The sequence below is a fragment of the Monodelphis domestica genome, chromosome 2, assembly GCF_027887165.1.
Source record: "Monodelphis domestica isolate mMonDom1 chromosome 2, mMonDom1.pri, whole genome shotgun sequence".
In the NCBI taxonomy this organism is placed as follows: domain Eukaryota; kingdom Metazoa; phylum Chordata; class Mammalia; order Didelphimorphia; family Didelphidae; genus Monodelphis; species Monodelphis domestica.
Window position 1 is genome coordinate 193659677 of NC_077228.1, and position 20016 is coordinate 193679692.

At 44.7% G+C, this 20016-nt stretch overlaps 2 protein-coding genes across 4 annotated transcripts; both read right to left on the reverse strand.

Moving 5' to 3' along the window:
• Positions 1-826: 826 nt before the first annotated feature.
• Positions 827-5702, reverse strand: VPS25 (vacuolar protein sorting 25 homolog). The gene is made up of 6 exons (XM_003340296.4): positions 5400-5702; positions 5024-5169; positions 3933-3986; positions 3208-3296; positions 2363-2438; positions 827-1444 (listed from the first exon to the last, which is right to left on the reverse strand). Exons 1-6 carry the CDS (start codon positions 5450-5452, stop codon positions 1332-1334), a joined length of 531 nt encoding a protein of 176 aa, XP_003340344.1. The 5' UTR covers positions 5453-5702; the 3' UTR covers positions 827-1331.
• A 6547-nt stretch (positions 5703-12249) lies between these two features.
• Positions 12250-17781, reverse strand: RAMP2 (receptor activity modifying protein 2). 3 transcript variants are annotated; one of them, XM_056816700.1, is made up of 5 exons: positions 17328-17458; positions 16848-16886; positions 16432-16509; positions 15935-16049; positions 12250-15709 (listed from the first exon to the last, which is right to left on the reverse strand). In XM_056816700.1, exons 3-5 carry the CDS (start codon positions 16454-16456, stop codon positions 15451-15453), a joined length of 399 nt encoding a protein of 132 aa, XP_056672678.1. In that variant the 5' UTR covers positions 16457-16509; positions 16848-16886; positions 17328-17458; the 3' UTR covers positions 12250-15450. The 3 variants fall into 3 exon arrangements, with proteins under 3 accessions (XP_056672678.1, XP_007482221.1, XP_056672677.1); XM_007482159.3 differs by lacking the exon at positions 16848-16886 and having other exon boundaries at positions 17328-17781; XM_056816699.1 differs by lacking the exons at positions 16848-16886; positions 17328-17458 and adding an exon at positions 17205-17306.
• Positions 17782-20016: the final 2235 nt, after the last annotated feature.

The following is a 20016-nucleotide window of genomic DNA, read 5'->3' on the forward strand; positions in this document are numbered from 1 at the left end:
TAGAAGTTCTTCCCCGAAATACAGGGAGCAGAGCGGTAGAATTGCGCGCCAGCCTGGAGAAGGGGGAGGAAATGTGAGTAGCTCTAGGTTCCAGGGTCGGGGTGAGGCGGCCACCCGCCTGCTCACCCTCGATAAGGCAGCCCCACCCCCCCCAGCCACTAACTGGCTTGAGTAGTTCCAGCAGCGAAAGCAGAGGCAGAGGGCACCAGGACTACAGAACGCCTGGGTTTCTTTTCCACGCCCCCGCCCCCCGGGGTCACTCAGCTGTTTCTCCGGTTGAGGAGGAGCTATCCTGTCAGGACCCGCCTCTCTCCATCACCCATTCCAACATTCAGAGACCTCAGTCTCTACGTCCGCAACTCGTGCCCCCTCTCCCCCAACCTCCCTTTCCACCAAACGGACCACAACCTGGACCAGTTAGCTGTCCTGCAGCCATCTGCGTTTTCCTGTTTGACCACCTATCCAATAAAGCAAAGTCCAAATCCGCCTTAACCCTTTTGTTTCCGACTACTAAAGAGAGCCCCACCCAGTGCCTAAAACCTGTAGAGGAAAAAGAGGGGACTGGCTGTTCCTGCACTGTAGCTTGAATCAGAAGTGTTTCAAGTTGAAAGGTCTTTCAATGCTGACCAAGAAACCATTAATGGCTAAACACTAGTAGAAGGAACTAGAATTAATTTGGAGAAAACAGACCCAAATTCCCTATGCACATTTAAAAGACCACAGGGAAATCTCTATGTTAAGATTTACCCTCTCACACACACTCTCACCATCTTCAGTTCCAGGACTTTTCTCTCACACACATAATAGAGTCACCTGGACAAAGGCATGGAGGGGGAGCTGAACACTCCAGCTTTAATAACATAGATCAGAGCCATACCTGGCACTTTGCTGCCAGTTCTCCCTCTCCAATCTCCTATTCCTATGATGCCCTGTGTGCTGCCTGCAGCCAGGCCCTCCACCTAACTCCTACCCCACTTTTAGAGAATCCAGACTAAACTTGAGAAGTCAGTAGATGCTGTAGATATGTGTGACAATATATTTTGTGGGTTTACTGACCCTGGATCAGTTGAAGTCTGGAATGAAGTAGAAAGAATAAGGAGAAATTAGGCACATCTTTTCCCTCTGGGGCTATTACCTCAACCCACTCATGGAGCAGAACAGTGGGGTAACAGAAGAATTCTCTTCCAAATTCTCCTATGGTTCTCCCAGCCCACAACTGGGGAGGGAAACTGAAAAGTTCTTTTAAGTTACATTGGGTCTAAGCTCCAATCTGTGGGGACAGAGCCTGTCTCCTTTGGAGAACTGAGGAAGGGGGAGGGAAAGGGAGTCCATTAAAAAAATTTGACCCCTCGGCCATCGCTGACAGTGATGATCTCAGCCTTGTGTTCCAGCTGTAGGGCCTGCAGAGCTCGAAGAAGTGTGGCTTCATCCAGCCCATGGAATTCTGTGGGGAAAGCAGAGTTGTAAGGGAGCCCTTATGAATAGGGGACCCCCCCAATCTGAAGTTCTAAAAGGTAGAAGTGGGTCGAACCATTGTTAGTTTATGACTAGTGTGAGCTGCTGAACTTAAGATCCCTGGTGGGCTGGAAATAAGACTCCTCCTAACATTACAGTACCTGGTAGAGGAGGGGCAAAGGGCAAACCCCCAATCACTTGGCACCTAAGCTAGAAGGCAGGGTATATCCTAAGGCTATACTGGTCTGGGATACTATCCAACTTTCCTGGCCATTGAGGATGGATTGGGAAGAGACAGGCAAGATGACTGGAGATATAAAGGGCCAAAAACAAGGTAGCACAGGTCATGACATGTACATCCCCTTTATATCAAGGAGGAGCCCAGCTTGGCTTCTGACAAAATCTTGAGCTTTCCCCAACCTAGGCTGGTGGGTAGGGCCAACCACTATGCAGGATGGCAACCAGGAGGTAAGGGCAAAGAGTCAAGGAAGGACCTGGGGGGGGGGAGGGGGGAATAGACAAGAGCTGTCAATTCTACTATTGATCTAGAAGCTAGTTCTAGGAAATGAGAGATGATTCTGAGGATCTAAGTGAAGGTTGGAGTTAGAGAGTAAATGATATGATCCAGAAAGAAAAATGCATCCCAATTCTTGACAAGAAGTCAAAATACTTGAGTTAGGTCCTCCCCTTCCCCCAATTAATTTCAGTTTATGCTTGAGTCAGGAGGGGATGAGGAGTCATTATTATCCTCTGCCCCTCCCAACCACACACACAAGAATACCAACATTCACACAGCTTTTTCACAGGGTTTGCAGCCCAGAGATCAAGAATATGAGATGGATAGCAAAACAGGAAATGGGAAAAATAGTATTCAAAAGGGGTGGAGGTGCATTGACAAATGTATTACCCTCATCCTCGGTATCATCTCCATTGGTTAGTTCATAAAAGGTAAATACAGAGTTGTTCTGGCCACTCTTTGAAACCTGTAGACATAGAAAATGAAGGCTAAGTGGAGCCAAAGAGTTCCTTGGGGTTGTCACCTCACTGACTCACCGACCCCACCCTTCTAATTCAGGAATCAGGTACCAGAGCTGATTTTAGCCTCTGAGGAAGAGTAGCTGAGTAGCCATATTCCCTAAGGGAAGCTATATTTACATACATACACAGCATTCAAACCACAACTTCTCACGTGTCTGAGGGAACTCTAGTTCTGGCTAGCTACCTATTCAGGAAAGAGGGTGGGGTCTGGATGTTGTTGTACAAGTTGTATTGATACTAAATGCTGCATCCCTTTTTGGAGGGGTTGGGGTTTGTGGCTAGAAGTTTCAGGAGAGTCTGTTCTGACTCCACAATGGTTTAAAGAAATTCACTGGAATTCTGTGACTTAGAGGCAGACTGAATATTTGTGTGAGGGGGAGGCCTCAAGTTATTTTTTTGCCCTTTCCTCATTTATCTCCTGTGGTCAGAACCTTTGGTCAATAAAGTAGCTTGTGGTATACCCCCACTCTACAACTCTGAAAATACAGCTTTACCCTGCTCCTTGGCTGCTGCTGGTAAGGAGCGAAAGAGGAAAGCTTTATTTGTCTGGAGAAACTGAGGCTTGCCCCAGATGTAGTCTTTTTCTATAACCCATCTCCAACATACTTGGTATGGAGATCTGCACAGTGGACTACTTGTGCACACAGTATTGAACCCAATTTCTTTCTACCCCTATGGTAAGGTGCTGTTCTGTAAGATGCTGGGGTGTCTCACCCACTGGTAGATGAGTTTCCCCCATTCTTCTGGCCTCCGCCACATGATCAAGAAGCTGGACTTGTTCTTATCCAACCACTCCAGGTTCCCTGGAAAGCAATCATACATTGGAAAATTGCTAAGAGGGTTAATGAGGTGGAAGAGAGTAGAGGAAGTTCCACTTTCACAACACTGAGAAATTAAATCCTTCCCATAACCAGAACCCATCTCAAATCCACTGCTGCCTTCACCAAGGAACATTCCTACCTTCTTCCCATGTACACCAGGTATAAAGAGGATGGGTAAGAAAACTGTGCTTTTATTTCTTTTTAAAACACTTATCATCTGTCTTAAAATCAATAATGTGTATTGGTTCCAAGGCAGAAGAGCAGTAAGGGCTAGGCAATGGGAGTTAAGTGACTTGCCCAGGGTCACACAACTATAAAGTTATCTAAGATCAAATTTTAACCCAGGACTTCTCATCTATAGGCCTAGCTCTTAATCTACTAAACTAGTTCACTGCCCCCTAAAATCCCATTTTTTGGAGGTAGCTAGATAGTTATGAATCAAGGAAGCACAGCTGCTACTGTGCCAATCACCCTGGACTCTGCTGCCACTAGAAGGGAAGGTAAAGAGAGGTAAAAGAGGGACAAAGACAAAGGGAAGGCAGGAAAACACACTGAGGTCTATTCAAAGGTAAAATCATCCTGAAAGAAACAGTAAAAAGAATGAGGACTGGGACCCACCTTTCTTCCTTAGTTCCTCCAACACAATCTGGATAGATTCCATAGGAAGCTTCCCTGACTCAGGGTTAAAGGAATGACTGAGACATGGGAGGTAAAACAAATTATAAATCAAAACCCCAAAAGAGAATAAAACCTCGGAGATAGTTCCATGTTGAGATACCATACATTATATTTAGAATATTCAAATGAGATCTGGATTGACATTCCTGGGAAATAGGGTAGGCAAAGAAGGGCTTATATTTACTTTGTGTATTTTAAATCTGTGTGTATGTATATAAGTATATGTGTGTACATGTGTATATATATGTACATATAATTCAGCAATGGAATGTAAACTCCCCAAAGGTAGGGGTGATTTTCTGCCCTTTTCCAGCATCTAGCCAGTACTAGCACACTGTGGGAGTTAAAGTATTTGTTGACTAAAAGGCTTTTGTCACAGGGAGAACAGCTACAGGAATAACATAACTTCTTGTCCTCTGTCTATGCTATTCTGTTTTTCCCAGATGCTCGAAGGATGAACCTGTTAATAGAAGGGGAGAGAAGAAAGGAAACAGAAAGGTGATAGGATTCCCTAGACTCTCTGGGCTAGGATGGACTAGACTGCTTAGCAGAGAAACCAGCATCTGGGATACATTTATTGGGCCAAAACATTAATACCCACATCTCCTTTTCTTGCTGAGGCTCAACTTGGTCTTCAACCTGCTTGTCCTTTACTAATGGGCCAGCCACTCTACTAACAACCCAAACAAGGAGGAGGACAGAAAAGCGATGGGTGGATCAATACAGAACTGCATACCCCTCCTGGGCAGGCCATAGAATCTAAGCATCTCTTGAGCTGGAAGGAATCTCAGGGGGGCTACATCTTAGCCCAAACTCAGTCCCTTCTACGACACCCCAGGGAAGCAGTCATTCAGGTGTCACAGATCTGAAACTCACCAACCCCTCCTGGCTAGGAAGTCTGTTTAGACATCTGAGACTAAATCTGCAGCCTGGTCCCATCCTTAGAGGATTGGGGATGGGGGATGGGGGTCAATGTGCATACAGGGGCAGGAAAGGGGTGGGGTGGGGCTCCTTCTGGGAGGATAGGATACTCTGCAGCTTATTGTTGTTGAAGAGCGGGCTTTCTTGTGCCTCCATCACCGTCATGCTGGACTGTCGGTGCAGGCGGCAGAAGGACAGGACCAGAGAACACCAGGCCGCCAGCTGCTTTTGCCGGGTGTCCACGTTCGGCTGTAACCTAGAATGAGGAGATGAGGGGGTCCGAAAGGGATGGGGAGGCATCAGGGCTTGGAGGGGCACACCAGGCGGCGAGAGGGGCAGAAGAAGGAGAGCTCCAGGGAGGGGGAAGCATGGGCGGTCTTCTGCTGTGAGGGGAGGGGATGGAGAACGACTTCTAGGGGGAGGTGGGGAGAGGAAGCCCCTCAAAAGGGTGGGTAGGGGGTGTCCCTAAGCAGGTCTGAGGCTCACGTGAAGAAAGGAGGGAATCGGTATTGCCACGGCCACTCGAAACTCGTCGCCATCGTCACCCAGGGAAACCGGAATCGTCGTGAATGCACTTCCGGGATCCGACACAGCACTTCCGGAGTCGACTTTAGTCGAAAGGTTCCGGGCACTTTGAGTTTCTCACAGGCAGAGTGGAGCTGAACCAGTGTGGGAGGGAGCAGGCGCTGTGTAGGGGTCGGAGTGGTCGCAGTAACCGCCAGGGACCTAATTGTGATTATCCGAGGTGCCGATTCACTTGTCCCAGAGAGCCGGACGTGGCCCCTGAGGCCTAGAGCTGCAAAGGGACCCCAGAGGCCTTGTAGCTCATTTGACAGATGAGGAAACTGAGGCCCAGATAAAGTCAATTAACTAGCCTTGATGAAGGACCAGCTATATGCCATGGCCTGAAATACCAAGAAAGGCCAGCAAACAAAAAACCCAGCCACTTCTCCCAAAGAGCTTATCCTCTAATGGGGGAGACAACAAGCAAACATATATATATTCAGTCAAGCTTTATGCGTTAAGCAGAAATAATCAAAAGAAGGAAGGCATCAAGGATGAAGTGACTTGGCCTAGGGCCTCTTGCAAGTTAGCATAGAAGCATGGTGAAACTCAGGGTGTTCTTGAGTCTGCTAGCCTGTCTATGGGGACAAGAAGGACTTCCCAATCTGTTTTCCTTTTCACCTTATTAGGCTCCATGACTTGGGAAGCCCTGACTTGGCTTCTTTGCCATCTCTGGCTCTTTCAGATTCTCCTTCCCAAATTGCTCCTTTGCTGACTGTTCCTGCTGCCCTACCTCCACAGCTTGAGTGTTCTCCAGGGTGTCCTTGGCCTTCTTTTCTCCTGTCTCTTTGCTCTCTCCTTTGGCAATCTTAGTCACTCCCTGGCTTCAGCTATCATCTCTGCAGTTTACTCCCAGATCCCTATCTCCAACCTTGACCTCTCCTGAACTCTTGTCTGGTATCCCCCACTGCCCATAGGACATCTCCATCTAATATGCCATTTCAAGTTGTTTTTGAAACTAAATTCATCCTCTTTAACCCTAAACCAGCCTCTCCTGACTATTCTTTTTGCAAATGCAATGGAATTTACCCTTCTTCCACATAAAAAGCCTTGGTGTTTATCTTTGGCTCTTTCTCTTCCTTCATTTCTCATATTCAATCAGTTACCACACCCCGTTGACTCTTCTTCGGCAGTATTTCCCACATCTGTTCCTTCCTCTTTATTTCTACCCTCACTAGCCTCCCACGAGACCTTCACTACTGACTGTCCAATTACAACCACCTGCTAAAAGCTCTTCTTCTTGTCTCTACTCTTCCCTCTCTTCCCCTTTAGCCTTCATACTCTTATTAGACTAATCTTTCTAATAAATCCTAGTAAGGTCACTCCTCTGCTCAAAAGTTTTCATTGTTTTTCACTGGGGCCTACTGAGTAGAGTTTTCCTTTCCTTGGAATTTGAGACCTTCTAAAACTCGACACCACCATAACTTTTCATCCCCATCTCCCCTTCCTCCTCCACATATTCTACATGCCAACCAAACCCATCTGTTTTCTGTCCTTGTGACACTTTTCCTGGGCCCCAGACTTTGCTAACATTGTTTCCTCTGTGTTTTGAATGGCCAAAGGGTAAGGCAACACTGCTGAGAGAGACAGAGAGAGAGAGAGAGAGAGAGAGACAGAGGCAGAGATAGAGACAGAGTTAATACTCAGGAGAAAGGGTACTCACTGGTTCTGTGGCAAAGGATGGAAATTCTGCTCTCACCTCTAATCCTCACTACTTGGGAAACTTGAGGCAAGTCTCTTACCTTCCCTTTCCCTCCCTCAGTTCTTCTGTAAAATGAGGGGGCTGTATTAGATGGCTTCTAAGAGCTCTTCCTCTTTCAGATTTGTGATTCTCACCTCCAGGTCCACCTCTTGAATCTCTTCACACAGTGAAATCTTACTTCCTCCATTCAGCACCCTCTAATTCCTCCCAAGAAGAAACCAATTTTCTTTCCTTAGAAAGAATACTAAGAGGGGTGGCTGGATGGTTCAGTGATTAGAGAGCAACTCTGGCCTCAGACTCTTTCTAGCTGTGTGATCCTGGACAAGTCATTTAGCCCTAGTTGCTTACCCCTTACTCTTTTCTTTATTTTTTTTAAACCCTTACCTTCTGTCTTAGAATTGATACTGTAATAGTTCCAAAGCAGAAGAGCAGTAAGGGATAGGCAGTACCTACCGAGCTGGAGAGTGAACTTATGTCTGCCATTTGAAGACCAGTCTGGCTATTGTTATTATTGTTGTTCATCTTTCATTTTCAAAGAGGACCGATGACGTCATGGGATGATGTCTTGACTTGCATTTGAATTGGGTTCCAATGAGGCAGAGCTATACAAAGTCATCCGCCTCACTCTCTCTGCCAGAGTCATCCAAGTCCAGTGGCAGGACAAAAGTCAGGATGACTGGTGATGGCCTGGGATGCAGCAGATGACTTTTGCTTCTTTGCTGGTTGACCAAACTCTAAGCCTTCCCCAGTGCCTGCTCCAGCTACCTTCATGGGTGCTATTTGTTAGCCTAGCGAAATTCAGAGTCTCATCTCTAAGTTAGCCACAGAGTGATGAAGTTTTTGCCCACAGCAACCCTTTAAGACTCTACTGAATTTGAGTTGTGTGTGTATGTGTGTGTATAGACACAAAATAAGTAGAGGAATTATACTCCATGTAGGTGGAAGGAGTTGCACATAATGTAAATGCAAACTTTGTATCTTTTCAGGACCTAGCACACTGACCTACATTTCCTGAATACTTAATAACATTTCATTGAAATGACTAAGGCTGAGTGTATCCCAGGAATATTTATGGGAAAGAATGGGTGTGTTGTTGGCTATATGTGGGTTCATGGGAGGAATAGATATGAAATAGGACAGACATGTTAAATACAGAGGTGATTCGCTACCTGAAGAGCACAGATGTGTTCATGGAAAGAAACGTTACATCCTTGGAAGAGAATAGTGGGAGCCCGGGTAGCAGATGGTTGCATCTTTTGGAAGAGGATGACTGTCTGCAGGGAGAAGAGGATGACTGCAGGGAGAAGGTTCATAGCAAGGGCAGGTGCATCCAAGGGAATGTACTATTGGCACTATAATTAGAGAAATTGAACAGAGGCCAGGTGGAATATATTTCAAGCAATTATTCTGCCATTGTTATCAGAGAAAAGATTTAAGGAACAGAAGAGATGGTATCAATTGGTGGTAGATTATTAATCTGGCTGCAATCTTGGTGCATTTAGATAGGGTGGATTATTTACAGATCTTGAATTCAGGAAGGGCATAGTTGTGTTGTCTAAGAGCCAGGGAACTTTTCTCTTGATGTGGATTTGTCAGTCAGTCAATTAATTGATTCCTGCATATGGAAGACTATGATATTTTAGCTATGTGACACTTCCTCAGGTTTTTTTTTTCTTAACCCTTACTTTCTCTCTTAGAATCAATATTGAATTGGTTCCAAGACAGAAGAGCAGTAAGGGCTAGGCAATAGGGGTTAAGAGACTTGCTCAGGGTCTCATAGCTAGGAAGTGTCTGAGGCCAGATTTGAACCCAGGACCTCCTATCTCTAGGCCTGGTTCTCAATCCACTGAACCACCTAGCTGCCCCCTTCCCAAGTTTCCTTGATACTTGTTCCTATGACAGGAACAGCCAAGCCACTGACCTGGAGAAGACACTGTACCCTCTACTGCACACCATCACGTTCATGAGAGCCTTGCCTCAGGAGGAGGCTCAGTATTATTATTTCTTGTAGTACAATGGTCTTTTCTCATATTGGTTCAAACAGGAAAGTAAGATATTACTAGACATTAAAAACCCTGCCCAACACTTACCTTTCTAGTGATGTTTCATAGTATTCTCCTTCAGAAAAGCTACATTCGAACCAAACTAGACCATTAGGCATTCCCCAAACTTTGCAATCCATCTCTCACTGCTGTGAGTCCATCCAAGCAGTTTCTTCCTCATCTCCACTTCTTGGAATCTTTCCTTCAAGGTTCAACTTTTTCCTTCCTCAAATCACCTTGTTTTTACTTAATTGTATATACTTTGCATCTCTCAGGAGAATGTAAACTCTTTGAAGGCAGGGATTGTTTCATTTTCATCCATTTCTCCATTTTCTAGCATATAGTAAAACTTTTATCCCTGTTTATTGAATTGACAGGATAGGCTAGGTAGTTTGAGGGATGGTCTATATTCTGAAATTAATATTCCTAAAATATAAATATGTGTCAATATCCTACTTAAAGAACTTCAGTGGTTCCCAGAATAAAATATATAACTAGCATAGTATTATGGTCATAATACTACTATAATACATAAAAGGCCATAACCTCCCTTTTCAAATTTGTTGTGAGGTGGCATAGTGGAGGGAGTGCTAGGCTTGGATTCAGGAAGACCTGAATTCAAAGCCAGACCCAATCCTTTACTAGCCCTGGCCCTGGGCAAGTCTCTGTGATTGCTGTTTCAGTTTTCTCATCTGTAAAATGGGGTTAACAACAGCACCTACCTCCCAAGGTTGTTGTTAGGATCAAAAAAGATAATAATTGTCAACTCCTTAGCGCATAGCTGTGTGACCCTGGGCAGGCAAGTCACTTAACCAGCACCGTGGCTCAGTGGATTGAGAGTGCTATGTAAATGTGAGCCATTATTATTATTATTGTTGTTGTTGCATATTAGTACCCTTCACACTTCTAATCAATCAGGCCCACTTACTATTTCTTTTCTTTTTCTCCTTTCTTTTCTTTTCTTTCCTTTCTTTTTTTTAAAAATAAAAGCCCTTACCTTCCATCTCAGAATCAATACTGAATATTGGTTCTAAGGCAAAAGACTAGTAAGGGCTAGGCAATTGGGGTTGTGACTTGCCCAGAGTCACACAGATAGGAAGTGTTTGAGGCCAGATTTAAATCCAGGACCTCCCATCTCTAAGCCTGGCTTTCAGTCCCCTGAACCACCCAGCTACCTCCAAGAACCCCACTTGCAATTTCTTGAACTCAGCATCCCATTTCCCTCCTTTGAACAAGTTGTCCCTTATGCTTTCTCACTTCTTCCTCTTAGAAACCTTTCTTCAAGGCTCATCAAGGAGCCATCTCCTAGGAGAAACTTTTCTTATTCCCCTTAGTAGTTAGTATTCACTCTTTCTTCTTCCTAAAAAACAAACACATGCATATAGATAGATACACATGTAGATATATATATATATAGATATATAGATAGACATGCACATACACATGTATGTTTACATGGAGCTTTCTATATATTTACATGGATTTATGTTTATCAATACATGTGTCTATTGATATAGATATGTCTGTTCACAACTATTTCTTCTCATCTTCCCTCCCATCTTTTTTGCATCTTTCCCCAGGCTCTTAAAATTCAAGAAATATTTTGTTTTGTCTTTGGATTCTCAGTACCTCATGCTGGCCTGGTAGCAGCACATGTTTACTAAATGCCTGTTGGAAATACTCTTAAAAGAAATGAGGAATGGCGTATAGCTGGGTGTTCAGTGGATAGAGAGCCAGACTTGGAGTCAGGAGGACCTGAATTTATAGCTGGCCTCAGATAGTTCCTAGCTGTATGACCCTAAGCAAGTCACTTAACTCCGACTGCCTGGCCCTTACCATTCTTCTGTCTTAGAATCAAAACTGTGTAAAAAATGCTAGTTGGTCTTTGGGGAAGTTGGATTCAAATTGGCCTCAGATACTTCCTAGCTGTGTGGCCCTGGGCAAATCACTTAATTCTGTTTGTCTAGCCCTTGACCTTCTGTTTTAGAGTTGTTACTAAAACAGAAAGTAAGAGTTAAAAAAAATTTGGTATTGGTTAGAAAATAAGAATGTAGATTAGATGTAGATAAGAGAGAAACAGAAAAAAAGAACTCCATAACTAAGTGTATTCAATATAATATAAGGTACTTGGAGAAAAACTTCGTATTTCCCAAGAACTGCCAGGAAAAAGTGGGAAGAAGTTTGGCAAAAACCACAATTAGCTCAAAATGGACATAGCCCTGATTGTTAAAGATCACATCATAACATATTTAGAAGATAATGAGATGAGATACCTTTCACAGTTATGATGGGTTGGGTGGAGAAGAAAGGAAAGAAATTTCTTAATTAAGGAAGGGTTAGAGATGATTTTAAAACATAACAAGAGGTTAGTTTGAAATTTTTTTTGCATGAACAAAATCAATGCAGTTAGGATAAGAAGCTTCCCATAAGGATATAAAGATATCTAAAATATACAGAGAATAAAATATAAGACCAAGAGGTATCCACCAACATGCAGGCAACATGGTTCAGTGCACAAGCCACAGGATTTGGATGAAGAGGACCTGGCTCTGAATCCTAACACTCCCACTTACCTTCAGCAAAATCACTTTACATTTTGGGTCTTAGATTCCTCAGGTTTGTATTTGACAATCTCTAAGATCACTACTAATCCTAAATCTATGATCCTTTCCCCAACAAATAAATGGTCAAAGGATATGAACAGACAGTTCTCAAGGGAAGAATTGAAAGTATTAATAAACATATGAAAGATAGCACTAAATCCTTTAAGAGAAGTGTAACCAAAACTTCTCTGTTTAACCTTAAAACCAGAAAATTTGCCAAGGTGACAGATGGAAATAGTTAACACTGAAGGGACTTCAGAAAGAGAGGTACACTATTGATAGAGTGGTCCATTGCTTCTGGAAAGAAATTTGGAATTATGCCTAAAAATTATGAAAATATTAATATCCTTTGATGCAATGATCTCACTGCTGACATATATCTGAAAAAGTCCCAAATGGAAAGAAAAGTCCCAAATGTAATCATATTTTTATAGAAGCATTTTTTATTTGTGGTAGCAAAGAAGTGGAAACCATGTTGACATCTATCCATTGGGAATGTCTAAACAAAGAATGGTGCATTCGTGTAATTAAATATTACTGTGGTATTAGAGAGGATGAATATGAAAAATTCAGAGAAACATGATAAGACCTCTAAAGTGAGGAAGAATGACATCAGCAGAACTAGGAAGACAAAAATGGAAATGGAAAGGCCAAAAAAAGAAAGAGAGAGAGAAAAACTGGACATAGAATAATTATACTGACCAAGCTTGGCACCAGAGAAGAGATGAAAAAAAAATGCACCTCCCCACTTCTTTGCAAAAGTGAGAGAAGATGAGTGTTGAACATTGCATATATTGTCAGGTTCTGTTGGTATGTTGTTTAATTTTGCTTCACTGTTTGTTTTCTTTTTCTCTCTTTCTGTTTAATAAAAGATTCCTTGTTAAAAGAGATGGGTTGCTGGTTAGGGGAGGGGAAAGGGATATATTTGGAAATGAAAGTGCTGCAAAAACAAAATATATCCTTAAAAATCTTTTTTTTTTTTTAAAGCTTGTTGGATTGGATTGGGTTAGAATGAAATGAATTGGAAAAGAGCCAACAAACAGCAGCCTTCTCACCATGAGTACACAGCAGTTCAGGGAACTTTGTTTCTAAGGAGTAGGAGAAGCCCTTGGCAAACAAGGCTATAAAGTCAAGTCTCTGCACCAGGTGGTAAAGGTAGAAGGAAAAAAGAAAGGGCAGGAGCCTATAGTCTGTCCCCTCCTATTACAAATGTACAAAGGGAGCAGAAGGAAGAATGAGGCTGGCCATTAGCACAAACCAGCTAGCCAGCCCTTCAAGAGAAGTGTGAACAAAGAAATTAGAGAACATTGAAGCATCAAGATGTGAAGAACAGATACAGAATAATTTATATGAGGGTAGGGAGTCAACTGACCACAGATAGGGTAAGTAATGTGGCAACTAAATTGCATATCAGTAGAAAGAAAGGATGTCCATGTTAGTGTGAGCCAATTCTCCACCACTGTGCTGTGGGCACACACACACACACACACACACACACACACACACAGAAAGTTTCCACCCATTCAGGGAGATGACCAAACATATCTCTCTCCTATGGAGAAGAAGACAAAAAGGGTAGGACCTTGGAGGATAGACATTTCTAGCACTGTAGTAATAACAGCAAGCATTTATATAGTTCTTTTAAGATGTGCAAAGTACTTTAAAATAGTCTTATTTTATCCTGACAACTTTATTATTTATTCCCATTTTATAGATGAAGAAACTGGTGCAGATAGAGACCTCTTGGGTTTTCCTGTCTCCATGCCCAGTACTATCCACTTAATCACCAAACTGCCTCCTAGTAACCAAACAAGTCCCAGAGGAATAGGGAAAATATATTCGAAATAACGGTGCTGCCCCCTGCAATGGTATATAGAGATTTAAGGAACAATAAGAGGCAGCTAGGTAGCTCAGTGGATGGAGTGCTGGTCCTGGAGTCAGGACGACCTGAATTCAACTCCAGTCTCAGAAACTTACTAGCTGTGTGACTCTGGGCAAGTCTTAACCTTAACTTCTGTTTGTCTCAATCCACTGGAAAAGGAAATGGCAAACTACTTTAGTATCTTTGCCAAGAAAACCTCATGGACAGTACTGGGGGGCTATGGGTCCATGGGATTACAAAGAGTAGGGCGTAATTTAACAAAAGACTCTGACTGGTTTATTTGCAAATAATTGGGCTGCCCTTGAGCACCGGTATCTATCTCAGCTGGTTTGTATGGCATTCAGGAGGGAAAATCCCATTTAAGTAAGCCTCTGGAGCTCAAGAGTGGCACATCTGCATTGTCTGGAAGGTCTCTGAAATGTCTCCAGTGCAGGCATCTTTGTGTCTTTTCCCCTGGGTACCGATTGGCAAGGAGATTACTAGGGGAGAGTGTATTTTGTCTGTTCTCTTTCCTCAGCCCTCCAGAATCCTGTGTCAGAGCTTGCTTCTTTCCCAGAAGTCCTTTTTCTAGGACTCCACCTCTTAACCCTAAGGGTCATTTGAATGAGACCATGTACTTGTCAAGTATTTTAATGGAGAAGGAAAGGAGTTTGCTTGAAGGAATTTAAGTTTATCCCAGATTTCAGACAGGTATGTTCATGGGAAATAAGGGGTGTGTATCCATGAAAAGAGACAAATAGGTGTGTCCCAGGGAACATAACTGGGGCACATGGATATCGCTCATAAAGAGGAAAGGTGTGGTTAAGTTCCAGAGAGCAGGTAGGGGTGTCTAAAGCAGATGTATACCTGGAGGAGGCCCTGTGTTCAAAGAAATGGGCAGGTGTATTCTTGGGGAGGACATGGGATCATAAGAAGTAGGTAATTATGTTCTGGAGAAACTAGCAAGTATAGCATGCTAGAGTCTGGTCTGCCATCTTTGGGTCATTTCACTGGACCCAGCCAGCTTCGGGTATCCTTGACTTGAGTGGACACCAGAGGGCAGCATTTGGTCAGGTTGCAGTTTGATGACCAGCATTGTTGAGGATGCCTCCAGCTGGGGGGATGCAGGGATGGGTGGGAGGGAGAGGGACTAGCAGGGAGCTCAGTGTAACAGGGAGAGGACCTCTGGTGCATACTACCTACTTTAGATGAATCTCCTTAGCATCCCTAGCCTCTGAGGCCCTAAAAAGAAACCTAAGGGCACTGAAGCAGGGATGCTATCATCCCCGCCTCCCTCCCCACCCTATCTCCCTATCCAGGGCGGATGGGAGTTGTTTCCTGAATGTTTCCTGGAGCTGGGTTAGTAGTGGCAGGAAGGGCCCTACCCTCAGAGGAAGGAGCAGGAATGGAGGAGAGGATCAGGAAAGCTTTTATGAGAAAACTATAGGCTCTTTCCACACTTGCTACCCCAAGCCCAGGGACTATGCCAGATACAAAGACTCAGAGAGAAGACAGGCACGGAGCTTTATAGAGACCCTCTAGGGGGAACCCCCCAACTTGTTTATTTATCATGGTGATTCTAGAGCCCATATCCCCACTTCTCTTTCCCGTTCTGCCCCCATTCCCACCAGAAGTTCAAACTGCACTTCCCCAGGGAGTAGTTGAGAGCAAGGAAGGGTGGGGTGATGGAATTATCAATAGAGTCCCAGGGGAGGGGAAGAACTAGAAATTGGTCTGAAATATTTTGACAAGGGGCAGGGACATTTTATGTCTGGACCTCACTGTCCTTACTCCGCCATACCACCAAGGTGACAAGGAAAGGGATGAGGCAGATGGGAGCAATGATCAGTGCTAGCAGCACCTCTTCTGGGGGGTCGAAGAAGAGGGGCCGCCTCTCTAGTGAGCAGTTGGCAAAATACATCTGGTGGCTGTGGAAGATGATCTGTTCAGCCAAGGAATTGGGAAAACCCAGCTTTAAATATTCTGCCATTTTCTCCAGGCAGTATTGCAGGTCGCTGTAGGGCCTGTAGGTAATGCAGGAATGGGTAAAAAGATAATCAGAATGAGGGAGGGCTGGGCAAAGGCCATCTCCTCTGCCACTGGCCCACCCCAGATCCAGGGTCCTACCCTCATTTGTATTTGATTCTTCTAGACTATCCCCAGTCCTTAGAAGTAGGTCCCACCCTTCAGGTTCAAGTCCATATCCCCAGGTGCAGAGTCTAGATTCCAACCCAGCCTCTGCCTCCTACCTGCTGATCATGTCCCATTCACACCAATGCTCTGTGCTGATGTTTCTCATGTGGTCCTCATAGGAAAACCAGCATTGTCTGGCTGTTAGTTCATAGTTCTGCTCTGAGGTCATCACTATGGGCACAGATGCAAAAGATCCCTCATACCTGTGTACTCTTGCATTCTTCCTCTCTTTCAACCCTGACCATTTTCTTCCCCATCAAGGGTGTCTTCTCCCTCCCACCCCCTCCTTCCAAACCCAGATCCCATGGAAGCTTTGGATACTTTCAAATTGCTCTTTTAAGTAAATTCTGGCTGGGGAGACAGACAGTTTAAAACAGTGAAGGACACTGAAGGAGAAAGGGAAACAAAATGGAAGGATAATGATGGTATTTACTGAGGAAGAAGTACACAGCTAGAAAGGGCCAATAATGGAGGACCTAAAGGGAGTGCTCTCGGGGGAGCAATGATAGACCCTTTCTCCAAAGTCACTTTTCTTTAGTCATTAGATACTCACTGTTCTGCCATGTAGAGGGTTCCATGTCGGTGACATTAGGGACTGTCTGAGCACCAGAGCCTTGGGCATTTAGGATAGCTGTGGGAAGAGAAAGCTTTTAACAAGTGAGAAAGCAAACAATGGGGATTACAAAGAGACTAGGGGAAGGGGGGCGGGATTAAGAATTTAGGAGTGGAGAGGGGAAATCGGAAAGGATAAAAACAAACAACCTTTCCCCAGCTTGGTTAGGAAAGGTGATGTGATGTGCTAGAATGAGCAAATGACCTCAGAGTCAGAAGGCTCAGGTGGGTTCCAGTCCCAAAGCCTGAAAGACATGAGATACTCAAGTCCAGGACTTACTGTCGATGGCCAAGTCACTGAAACTCTAAAGCCTTCATTTCCCTTTTTGCACAATGGAAAAACTAATATTTCATTACCTTCCTGACAGGGACTGCTTCAAGACAAGTGCTCTCAAACTGCAATATAAATGTAAACTATCATTGTTCAGTTACTGAATTAGCTTGGCTAGGGACTAGCATACTAGGGCAAGGGCACTGATTCTTTCATGCATAGGTTTCTCCAAGCTCCCAGAAAGAAGCTAATTGGGACAAAAGCATGCTTTAAAAGTCAGGCCACAGCTTTTTTGAACCCCTGTCCGCCCCCATAAAGCCCATCCACTGGTACACATCCCATCCCTCAATTCGGCTTCCCCTTTTTAGTACGATGCTTAGATTCCCTCGAGAGGGGTTGGGGTGGAGGATTCTGGGCACATGGAGCGCCAAACCCAGACTCACCGCTTCCTTAGTTTCTCTGCCTTCCCCCATCCCGGTCCCTCACAACCGTCCTTCCTCCTGCCTCTCTCCCCGAACTTTCTCTCTGGCTCCCCTTTCCCTAGCCCCGGGAAGCATCTCACTCACAGCAGAGCAGGAGGAGGAGCCAGAGGGGGCTTCGAAGTCTGGCTGGGGTCGCAGGGAGATGAGGACAGCCAGAGCAGCGGGTCTCGATTGAAGCCATAGTGCAGCTGAAGCAGAAAGGCAGCTGGTGGACCCAGAGCCGGGGCCAGGGCGGGGGGCTGGACGCCTATATCCCCAGCCCGAGCCGCAGGAAGCGGCGCCGTTTCCTCCGAGGGGCTGGGGCAGCTGTGGACACGTGGGGGGAGGGGGGCGGGGGACGCCCCGGACCGGACGGCTAGAAGGGGCGTCAGCTTCCCCTCCCCATTCCCTGGCCTCTTCTTTCTTCCTGCCCCGCCAAAACTATTGACCCTCCTCCCCCTCAAAGAGAGGAACCCCGACTCGCTGGACAGCTCCCCCTCGAAGCCTGGGAACTGTGATCAGTTTTCTAGTCTCAGTAGCAGAGGGCTCTGGTATATTCTATCTGTTGACTCCTAGGTTCCCGGACTACCCGTTCCTATGTCCCTGGTCGCCCCATTTCCTCACTGGAAGTGGGGGAACTCGAGCTGCCTTAGTGGGTCTGAGCTGTCTTAGGGGATCTGGTTTAGCCGAATCTTGAATTTGGTAGGGGGAAGGGGAGGATCGTCAGGTTAAGGCCTCTAGCCTCAGCCAACTAATGTACGGATTTGGGGACTAGCAGCCTGGAGTAGAGATAGGGACCAGGAGCGAGTGAGCTAGGGGCTGCTTGGAGCTGGGCCTTGGACCGGGTAACTCAGAATTTCTTTTCCAGGGGAACACCCTCTGATGTCAACCCAGTCTGACTGGGAGGAGAAGGGGAGGGAAAGGGGCCTCTGGGCGGGGAAAGGGCCTGGGCAAGGGTAGACTAGAATCTTGTTATCCTTTTAGGGTGGCTGGTTCTCGGAAGGATAAGGGGTGATTTAGTGGACAGGAAAGTGAGATTGGGATTATGGGGATTAATGTTGGACCCTAAGAGCATCAAAAAAAGGAGTGGATTCTCAGTATGGTGTCCAGGACTCAATATGACAGGAGCAGATAGAAGAAAGCCTAGAAGCTCTGTGGAACTGAACAAAACATGGTGGCAAGGGAGTTAGGTTAAAGGTTCTGACCCAGTATGGATATCGGCTGTCACAGTACAGTACAGTTCCTCTCACCTGCAACTGAACCTAAATTATTCCCATTAACCCCACAAGTTTCCTGACTTTGTCTTTATTCATTAATTCTTATAGCCAAGTATTCTCTTACCTCAGTTCAAGTCTTAGCTAAGCCTGGGTTCCCTATCAGACTTGCTAATCTTTGACCACTGGATATGTTTGTTTGTTTGTTTGTTTTTTTAGGACATGAATTAGGATTAGGATTGCGGTTGTGGGTTGTGTATCATAATACTGTTGAGGAGAATTTTAGGGTTAAATCACCTTCATCATCATGTCTCCAGTAGTTTATACTGAGACTGAACTATATGGGAGAGGAGACATCACCTCAACAGCAAAGAATGTCTACTCTCAAACTTGGGGGTCCACTTAGTGAGGAGATGAATTTGTAATCTTTCTTTTCTCATCTCTTTTCCCCCTTTCTCTTTCTCTCTTCCATCTAAATTCCATTCCTATACTTGCTGCTGGAAATATTCAGATGGGTATGACTATGGTTTGAAGGTTGGAGATTTCAGAGTTTGAGTTGGGGAACTGCACTTCCTGAAGTATTCCATGGGACAAAAGGATTCACTTTGCACATCCAGGTCTTAGATTATTACAAGCATGTAAATCTTGAAATCTCTCAGACTTGTGAATGTTAAAAATTTCCCCATCAGGGAATTCTTAATTGGAATAAATTCCCTACTGAGAAACATTCCCCATTTTGATGTGAGAACTCGCCAGGATCAGAAATGGGAGGACCTCTATTCCAACCTTACTTAAGACTTACTTAAGGGGGAAAAAAACTCCTTGCTTAACAATGAAAGTACTTGGACTCATGCTTATAATAAGGCAAGGAGTTCTTTGAGCCAGGCCTGTTTTTAGAATTGATACAATGGGATGCTAGGTACCTAAAAGGGTCGGGCAAGTTTTCTCTTGATGAGATTAGTTGATTCAGCTGTGTTTTCTCTTGTTCAGACTTACTGAGGAGATTTGGTCGACACAGCAGCATTTTTTCTGATTCAGACTTACTGAGGAGATTGGTCAATTTAGCAGGAATTTAGATGGGCAGTCCTTTGGAAAGTGTCTACCGTGATTGGTAGATGTAGGGACTTAGGGGAGGTCCCATGGGAGAAAAACCCCTATATAAGAAAAAGCAGAATCTCTTGAGGAGAGATCCTTTTGGAGAAATCCTTTTGGAGAATCTCTTTTGGAGAATCTCTGATGAGGATCGTTTGGGAAAGAATCTCTTGAGAGAGGCTCTGGAGAAGGGAAGCTCTTGGAGGACAATCTCTAAGGAGGTCTTGCTGGAAGGCTCTCTGGTGAAGTCAGCTGAGATGGAGCTGGCCTGGTGTCACTAGAATCCTTGTTTAGGCAGACCTTGTGGTGAGTGTTAAAAAACGGACTGACTGATTCTCTCTCTTAAGACTCAGGTCTAAGGCCATATTGGCTTGAGGCCCTTCATAATTATTCCTTTCCTACTCTTTCTCTCTTTCTCTAATTCCTCATTATATTATTAATTAAAAATTTCTATAAAACCCAGTTGACTTGGGTATTTGAATAATTGG

Coding starts and splice junctions, on each gene's coding strand:
- RAMP2 (XM_007482159.3), bottom strand. CDS start 17,424: ATGGCTTCAATCGAGACCCGCTGCTCTGGCTGTCCTCATCTCCCTGCG. Junction 16,050..16,431: donor ACCCTCTACATGGCAGAACA/GTGAGTATCTAA, acceptor CTGTGCCCATAG/TGATGACCTCAGAGCAGAAC. Junction 15,710..15,934: donor GAATGGGACATGATCAGCAG/GTAGGAGGCAGA, acceptor CATTACCTACAG/GCCCTACAGCGACCTGCAAT.
- VPS25 (XM_003340296.4), bottom strand. CDS start 5,452: ATGGCGACGAGTTTCGAGTGGCCGTGGCAATACCGATTCCCTCCTTTC. Junction 3,297..3,932: donor GGAGGAACTAAGGAAGAAAG/GTGGGTCCCAGT, acceptor ATTGCTTTCCAG/GGAACCTGGAGTGGTTGGAT. Junction 2,439..3,207: donor GGAAACTCATCTACCAGTGG/GTGAGACACCCC, acceptor CTATGTCTACAG/GTTTCAAAGAGTGGCCAGAA.